General features: G+C 31.9%; 2 protein-coding genes and 1 non-coding gene across 3 annotated transcripts; 1 reads left to right on the plus strand and 2 right to left on the minus strand.

The window, feature by feature from the left end:
* Window positions 1–819: 819 nt before the first annotated feature.
* LOC11412329 (ferritin-1, chloroplastic) lies at window positions 820–3737 on the minus strand. The gene is made up of 8 exons (XM_003623311.4): window positions 3422–3737; window positions 2465–2548; window positions 2303–2363; window positions 1961–2048; window positions 1777–1838; window positions 1600–1665; window positions 1402–1465; window positions 820–1105 (listed from the first exon to the last, which is right to left on the minus strand). Exons 1-8 carry the CDS (start codon window positions 3715–3717, stop codon window positions 1056–1058), a joined length of 771 nt encoding a protein of 256 aa, XP_003623359.1. The 5' UTR covers window positions 3718–3737; the 3' UTR covers window positions 820–1055.
* A 1338-nt stretch (window positions 3738–5075) lies between these two features.
* On the plus strand, window positions 5076–5146 carry TRNAG-GCC (transfer RNA glycine (anticodon GCC)). Its single transcript has one exon. It is a non-coding gene; the product is annotated as a tRNA-Gly (tRNA).
* A 142-nt stretch (window positions 5147–5288) lies between these two features.
* On the minus strand, window positions 5289–8160 carry LOC11429918 (uncharacterized protein At5g01610). The gene is made up of 3 exons (XM_003623313.4): window positions 8000–8160; window positions 6081–6135; window positions 5289–5800 (listed from the first exon to the last, which is right to left on the minus strand). Exons 1-3 carry the CDS (start codon window positions 8084–8086, stop codon window positions 5430–5432), a joined length of 513 nt encoding a protein of 170 aa, XP_003623361.1. The 5' UTR covers window positions 8087–8160; the 3' UTR covers window positions 5289–5429.
* Between the last annotated feature and the right edge of the window lie 484 nt (window positions 8161–8644).

Below are 8644 nucleotides of genomic sequence, written 5' to 3' on the forward strand. Positions count from 1 at the left end.
TATGAGCAGTTTCCTATAAGCTTTTTCATAAAAATAGTATATACATAAGCACTTAAACGATAAACTCTTGTGCATAAGAGCTTGAATACGTTGTTTATCCAAACATGTCCTAAATAAATTAATTTGTATATGATTTGTCCTTGATCATTTACTTATTTATGGTCTTGATTAAATACAGGACACAGAAATGGACTTGTTAGTCTTTATAAAGACATGGAGTCATGTGGAGAATATGAAGATATTCAAGTGATGTGGAAAATGATTGAATCTTCATCTCCTCAACATGCCTGCAAGAAGAAAAGGAACAATAGGTCTTCTTGGGTGATTTGTTCAAGGCCAACATGATTTTTTGTGTCATGATGTATGTGAAAGTGAATGATCAAAGTTCAATTTTGAATCTCATGTAAAACCCAATATCTGATAGTAATCTATATTTGAGGTTTTGATTTTGTTTCCATTTCCACAATTTTCAAAACATAAGAAGAAATTCATTGCATTTCCATAATCCTATCCATAATATGAAGCACGGATACGGACACAGACACTGACACGCCGACACCGCTAATTATTTGAGAAATTCACATAATCAATGTAGTTATATGTGTCGGTGTCGTGTAGATGTCAAACACTGCGAAACGTCTAATCCAAGGAGTATCCGTACTTCATTTATTCCATATTCTTCATAGTTTGAACGTTCCAAGATGAATAAAGCATATTAAACCAAAAAGTATTTTGATCAAGAACTCAAGTGACACAAATCATGAAGTTGATAAAATTATGACTAGAAGGAACCTATTTTTGTGTACTTTTAAAACATAGTGAACAAAACATGATAACCTCTTTTTTTATTGAAGATAGAAATTATTAAAAGCGGTTAACATATGTTACTGCACAAGGCTTGTAACCTTATGCATGTCACACTAGCAAAATTACATTACTCTAAGTTCTGCAATCTCAGTACGTAGGAAAAACTATGTTACAAGTTACAACAGAAAACAACCAAGCACTTGATAAAAGATCAAACGTAGACAGATACTAGAGAAGGCTATTCATGATTAAACAGCATGTTCCTCATGTAGAAGTCTTTGATCAAAGTGCCAAACACCTGCAAGCCACAATATATAACAATATATAAATTTCATTAGAACTTAAAGAGTGTCCACCACATACGAACACCGGATACAACACATACATTTAGACACTGATAGTAATTTAAGAAAATATAAGTGAATCAGTGATTGAAAGTAACCACGCACACGTGTCAATATCAGACATTGACATGTGTCGGACACCAGACACATTTTAATGTGAAGTGTCGGTGCTACATACTAATTGATAGGTGTTATGTGTATGGCAAAATATGTGGACCAATATGAAATATGATTGTAGTTATATACATACCATGACCCTTTCCAACCCTTCTCAATTGAGACACATACTCTGATATCTTCTTAATTGATTCAACCTGATGAAAGAATATTACCAAAAATGTTACCAAAAAATATGAATTCCTAACATTGTTAAAGCAACTTTTTCTCATTTTTCTAAATTCCAAAAGTTTATATGAATTCATAATACTTTGATTTAAATGAGTTTTACCTGTTCACCCAGAAATTCATGTTCAATGAAGCTTGTCATTTGAGGGTCATTGTTGCGGTCCGCCACCTATTTTTCACAAATCTTCAAAATGATTAGCCTTGACAACTACAGATCATATAATTTATGAATTCCTAAAAATGTTTACAACACAGAGCTAAAGGGACAAAGAGGCATTACACTATGCACATTCAGAAGTTTTTCATTTGTTAACTTCTCCAAAGACAAAGCTAATTCCATTGCTTAAACAAAAGGAATAGAGGAAAAGCAAAAATCAGCATAATAATAGATTAGTGTAAACCATAATGAAAAGCTCCAAAACTATAATGTGTGAGACAGTGATCAAATCAGTAAACAAACTCACCATGTAATGCATCCCCTTTTTCCACATGCTCAAATTCTGAGGGCACATTCTTGATGGGGTGAAGTACAACTCTTCCACCACGAACGTTCTAAACAAGTTCATAAGAGCTAGATAAATTAACAAGACAGTTATTATAAGAAAACTTTAGAAAAGTTACTCGGAGTCATGTTTGAATAAAAAACTTTCATATAAACGATTTTCATAAACAGTCCTAAAGAGCTTATGGAAATAAGCTGAAGTTGTTTCTATAAACTCTCCAAAACATTCTTACAAGTACTTAAGTGAGTACACAAGTTCAAATAAGCCAATTTAACAAGACCCTAAGTACAGAGCTAACTTAACCTGATATTTCATAAGCTTTTCAGCATGTTCTCTCTCTTCTTCACTAGATTCCTTGAAGAACCTGATTTCAACAATAAAAGCAACATGAAATTGAAAACCTGTTTGAAATTAAGGAGAAATAAAATAAGAGGGATAAGACATATTTGAGTTTATGTTTAATACTTTGCAAATCCCTTGAGTGCTACATTGTCCCTATCAAAGTATGCAAACATGGAGTGGTAGACATAGGAAACGTTGTATTCCACACTGTCACACAAATGAAAAACAAAATCACTTAGCATAGTAACAATGGGAATATCCAATGCATGCAAAAGCAAAAAAAAATGAAATATACAAAAAATTTGTTTATAAATGCAAAAGGTAACAAATTATAAGATCCTAGAACTTCTTATGAGTAAAATTTTTTATGTAAATTCTAGCTGGACCTTGCATGGAGTGTATTTATCCAAATCTAAATTTGTATCAACAAAAATATCTATTTAATCTCTAAAAAATTAAAAATACCGACTTGATCCCAATAAATTTCAAATCTCACATGCAATAGTTTCTCATGAGACAATAATATTAGTAGTACTAATTTGGTCCCATTTGAGAATTTTAATTTGTGTTGTTTTTTTTTTTTTTTTTTTGTGTGTATGTGCATATATATATATTTTAAAAAACTCAGTATCTAATCTAAGAACCCGACTAATCCGATATGACCAATCACACCTCCTATTTACGGGGTCCCGCTTAAAGTTAGAGTTTTGCTCTGTATAGATTTGCCCACCAAAAATGACATTAGGGGAAATCGAATTTGTGTGTGCATATATTGTTCTTCTTTATCTTTTTTAATCCTCCAATTTCCAAGGAATCATTGCTAATCTAAAGTTCGACCTCAAAGTAAGTAAAATTAGCCTAAAATTGTTCCAAGATATAACTATGATTCTCTCGATCGATTCGATTTTAACTAAAATTCATTAACCAATTAACCATTTAACACTTAGTACAACCACATGGTTAGAAAAGTTATAGTTTTACTTTAGAAAAACGAAATGTGATTACAACAATAATATGCTTGATCTTCTCATATTAGCAACACAAAATACTAATTCATATGAAAATAAACAAAATGCTTACTTAATCTGCTCATTGATCACAGATTCACATTCATCAGCAAAATTCTGACGAGCCAAAGAAACTTGAGGAACAATAGGAACAGCAAGATAATCTTTTTTAACCTCCTCAAACGGTTCAAATATAACCCCAGTCAAAGGAACCGTTGCTGCACAAACCGTAACCTTTCCACCACCCCATTTCTTACCAACACTCACATCACAAAAACAAGATAAATTTCCCTTCTTAACACCATTTCCAAAAATGGGTGAGAGAGAAAATCCATTAAAGGACGAAACTTTAGAACAAGAAAGAGCCATGAGTGATGAAAAATGGTTGCTTGTGGATGAGAGTAAATAATGGTGGTGAAGGGTGTTTTGGGGATTTTGTATTTTGAAGATGGTGTGTGAGCCGTTGGATTAGGGACACGTGGAGGGTTGGGATGGTTTGATGATAAGGGCGTGTGGCGAGCTCGTGGTTATTAAGGTACACGTTGGATGTTTGGTTTTATTTGAAAGTTTAGGACAAATGTCTCACACGTGTCTTAGGATTGTAATGTGTTGGTATTTGGTAGTCAGTGCGATTCAAAGTTTCAATAATTAGTTGATTTATTACTCCAACATTCGTGTCTTTTTTATTTGTCCACTTACCTAACTAGAATAAAATTCCTTTCAAAAATTATTTTGGTCTTTCTTAGGTCATGTAATGAGTTTTAAAAAATGTCTCAACTCATAATGAATTTGAATTTGATTGTACTCTTATTATTTCAACATTTAAATGAGGCTTGTTTTATTTGTTTTATTGTAAAAAATAAAATAATAAGTTAGATAAGATAAGAGTTGTTTAAACTTTTTTTTAAAATAGAGTTGTTTAAACTTTTTTTTAAAATAGAGTTGTTCAAACGTTGAGTGCAAACAATAAGTTATAAGTTATAAAAGTAAGTTAGAAAGAGTCGTTTATAAATTTTGAACTGGACTTAAAAATCGTTTTTGATAACTACGACAATATTTTTGCTCAAAAAAAAAAAAAAAACACTAGACAATATTTTTGTTGATGAGTTGGTTTTTGAATCTTCAGAGAAAAATGAATGGTGTTGCTCATTGTATTAGTTCAGGCATCCACTACAGACAATATTTGTATTGCACCTTTTTATTTATATTGAAATGCATGAAGTATAACAGTGATTTTCCCTTCTCCAATTTTTTATGGAAATACTTGGTGGTAACTATAAAACCCAAATTAGCTTCTTAGAGTATCTACAATAGAGATCTTCAATTTTGAGATCTTAAACGGGTCCCACATTGACACGTTATTTTTTCATAATTTTTTTAATGATAGTACCTAATAGGTACTCAACCACTCCAATAGAGATCCTCTAACAAAAGGTCTAAATGGAACCCACCAATAACTCTTTATCATTTACATTTCAACAAAAATAACTAAACAATGATTATTTTATTAGAAAGTTGTGTGGGGTCCACTTATGAATGGGTCTTAAATGAGACTCAGGGTCTTAAGAGATCTCCAAATATTTTTTGGGTCTTAAATGGTTAAGACCTCACCATTGTGGATGGTTTAAAGTTTTACCATTTTATGCTCTTAAGAAACCAAAACCACTTCAACGGTTGGATTCTTGGATGTTTTAAGTATGTCGAATAAAACCTCCTTAACATCAAAAGCACCAGTGGTCTAGTGGTAGAATAGTACCCTGCCACGGTACAGACCCGGGTTCGATTCCCGGCTGGTGCAATATTTTTTTTTTTTAACATTTTCATATTTTTTTCATTGCCAGATTCTAACCACTGTTCCATTGCTAAAAAAGCTTTGGGATATCAAAAGACAAACGAATAAACACAAAAAACTGAAAATACTTGATCATAAACAACAACCATAAAGAGGTTCAATTTCAATCATATTATCATAAACATTCAAAGCTAAAAGGATGACAAAATGGTCCAAAAGTACATACATAACTTTAGACATTATCAAACTACTAGTATTAACAGCAGAATGTTATCAATACATCAGAATCTTAGAATTTATCTATAATTACACCATCTCTAGAAACTTCATAAGCTTCCCTTTTCCTTGTTTTCTTCATGCCAGCAGTGAAGTTCAGCTTTGGTCCCTCGGATGAAATGGCGGTAACTTTCACCCACACCAACACTTTGGTCTTCATACCCTCTATATCAGCTAGCTTTCCTTTCTCCAAGTAACCAGAAACAGTGGTTGTGAAGCGCAAGACTGATGAATCTCTATAGCCTACTTCACACACTTGAGGAATGTAAACAACAAGCTTTCTTGTTTCTTCATTGAACTCGTAGTTTGTTGCGTCACGGGGAAAGATTCCTATTGGTAGATCATACTCCTTCAGCAACTCTGTTAATGGTTTTTGCATCTTTCCTGCAAAACGATACCTCAACATGTTAGAGTGTAAAATTAGGGTCTGTTTAGATTTACTTATTTGAACTTATTTTCTGGCATAAGTACTTATGAGACAGTGTCAGAGAACCAACAAAAATAGCTTATGACATGTCTACAAGTTGTTTTCAGCTTATTTCAAATAAACAGGGCCTTAATCAAAGTAGAATATTTATTAAATCTGATTTTTTAATAAGAAGTGTTAGAACAAAGTAACCTGATTGAGAAACACAGAATAATTATAGAGAAAAGAAATACAAACCTTTTAATTTGTTGACGAGCCATTTGGTTCCTCCTTCAATGCTGCTTGACAGTGACTAAAAAAACCAAAGGAAGAGTGTTAATATAAACATCCAATCAAGCAATGAAATCTACTTTACAACATTTGCTAGTCTAATGGAAACGTTACAGCCCTCAAGACTCAGAAATGACTTCCATTATTAGTAATGAGGATAAATCAATCTTGAACATTGCACGTTTCCTCATATTCAGATCAAAGAAATATTTTATGACCTAACCGAATAAGAACTAGAAAACCAAGGCAATTGTTATGTCATTAACAAGCCAACAAATTTTCCCATACAAAGTGAAAAGTTTCAAATATCCAGTAAAGATAATGGACAAATACCAGTCAGGCGTCGGCTTCAAAATTGATTTTATCGTGCATTAAACAGAAACTTCTGTAATTGATACTAGAAGCGAAATCTTACACAAATGATATATCAATCTATAGACACAAGTTACATTATTTCTTTGTACAATCTATACAGACAGATTTTGCTTAAGATTGATTTTTTAATGTTAGGATTAAAACATAATCCTGTGCCCAACGCCAAAGTCTCACATTTATCCTTAGGCATCCTAAATTCTATGCACTAAAACCACATACTATGAGTTAAAAATTTGACATCGATACAAAATCTGAGAGCTGCTTATAACCATACTATTTTATATTTACAATTCAAAACTCCAATATCCTACAACAGAGGCAAAATAAACTCAAATAAACTATGAAATACATTTGGCTTATTAAATAAAGAACACCAAGTATTCGACAAGGGAAATCAACAAACACCTATTGGTTAACTCATATGTAGATATCAGAAGAGAAATACGGTCACGATAACCAACACCATTTAATACTTTTACATCGTTATCAAACTCATAAAAAGATTGATCAAGGTGACAGCTTGATTCCAAAGGGTAACCGCTCTTTACTGATACACACAAGGTGCAAACCAAAACATTCTAGAATTCATGCAACATTACGATACACCCACTTTTTATTGGCTGTTTTTAATCGATAAACCAATGCTCCACGTGTTTACGCCGCTAGATTGGTAGGCTTAAAAACGTGGAGTCCTGGCACATAAACATAAATCGGGTGCAATGTCGATTGTCACATGATGCACAAAGCTTCTAGCACCTAGTTACACCTCCCCCTTCCCAATCACAACCAAAATTGTCATTGTCATTATCAGACATAAACAAACTGCTAAATTTCTTAATAATCCGAATTTTACAGTTCTCCCCCAAAACTTTTATTTATTTATTTATATAAAAAAAAAAAAAAAAAAAAAAACAACGTATGAAATTTAATCTTCCAACTTCCAATTAAGTTTCATATCTAGGGAGTATCCCAAAAGAACATATCTCAATTCACAGCAGTGAAACAACATGCAATTACACGCATTAATTAATTTCGACCATCGATTTCGACTCAAATTACACATTCACCAAATTAGCGTTAAATAATCTCGACCATTGATTTGAGATCATTTGGCCAAGTTGGACCTGGATTCTCTTCGGTCAAAGGAAGTCGGTCCAGATTTAAAATTCGACAAATAAATCAAAAACATTATAAACCACCAATTAAAATCAGATAGCTGAGAATCTGAGATGGTTATGCAGTCACAATTTGACCCCAAGAAATCTATTTGTTGGCCAAAATTAATAACTACTCACATAGTTACCATGGAATCCGAATCAGAATCCCAAAAGGAGCTTATGTATGTCTCAATCACATGAATAATCAACAAATTCAAGAATCTTTAAGCAAGACATGACATTTACATAGAATTCAAGTATCCAACTAAAAAAAGAAGAGGAAAAATTGAAGTGAAGTTTAGGAAATAAAAAAAAGAGTAAAAAGGGGGGTGTAGGGTTTGAAGAAGTACTTACGTTGATATCATCACCGACAGAGTTGAGTTCCTTGTTGGCTTTCTTGCTGAACCAGTAAGATCCAACCTTGTTCAATACCTGATCCATTCACCCACTACTCTTCTTCTCTCTACGAAAGGGGAATCAGGAATTTTTCTTTTTTTTTTTTAATTTTTACAATTCTAAATGTATAAATATAATAATAAATACACGCTGACTAGTCAGTCTTTTTCAGACCATGGGCTTCTTCCTAAGCTTATTGATTAAGTAAATGATCTGTAAATATTTAAAATTTTGTTTTTAATTCTACAAAAGAAAATTGCAGTTTTAATTCCTATAAAGTTTTCAGTCTAACATTTTTAATTCTTATAAGCTCTCAAAAAAAATTTATAATTCTTATAAAAAAATATCAGTATTTTTTTTCTCTAATGTACTAAAGAAATTTTTTATAAAGACTAAAATGTGTTATTTATATATACTAGCAGAAAGATGAGCACTTTCGTGTCCATCTGTCCGCTCTTTTTACTACGCTAATATATGTAATTATTTTATTATGTTTGTTTGTATAATTTTGATTAAAATTTTTAAATATTAATGGAAATTATTGTTATATTAATTTATAAACAAAATATTGTCAAGGCATATAACAAAATTACTTTTGAACTC

This window comes from Medicago truncatula, chromosome 7 (genome assembly GCF_003473485.1).
Source record: "Medicago truncatula cultivar Jemalong A17 chromosome 7, MtrunA17r5.0-ANR, whole genome shotgun sequence".
In the NCBI taxonomy this organism is placed as follows: Eukaryota; Viridiplantae; Streptophyta; class Magnoliopsida; order Fabales; family Fabaceae; genus Medicago; species Medicago truncatula.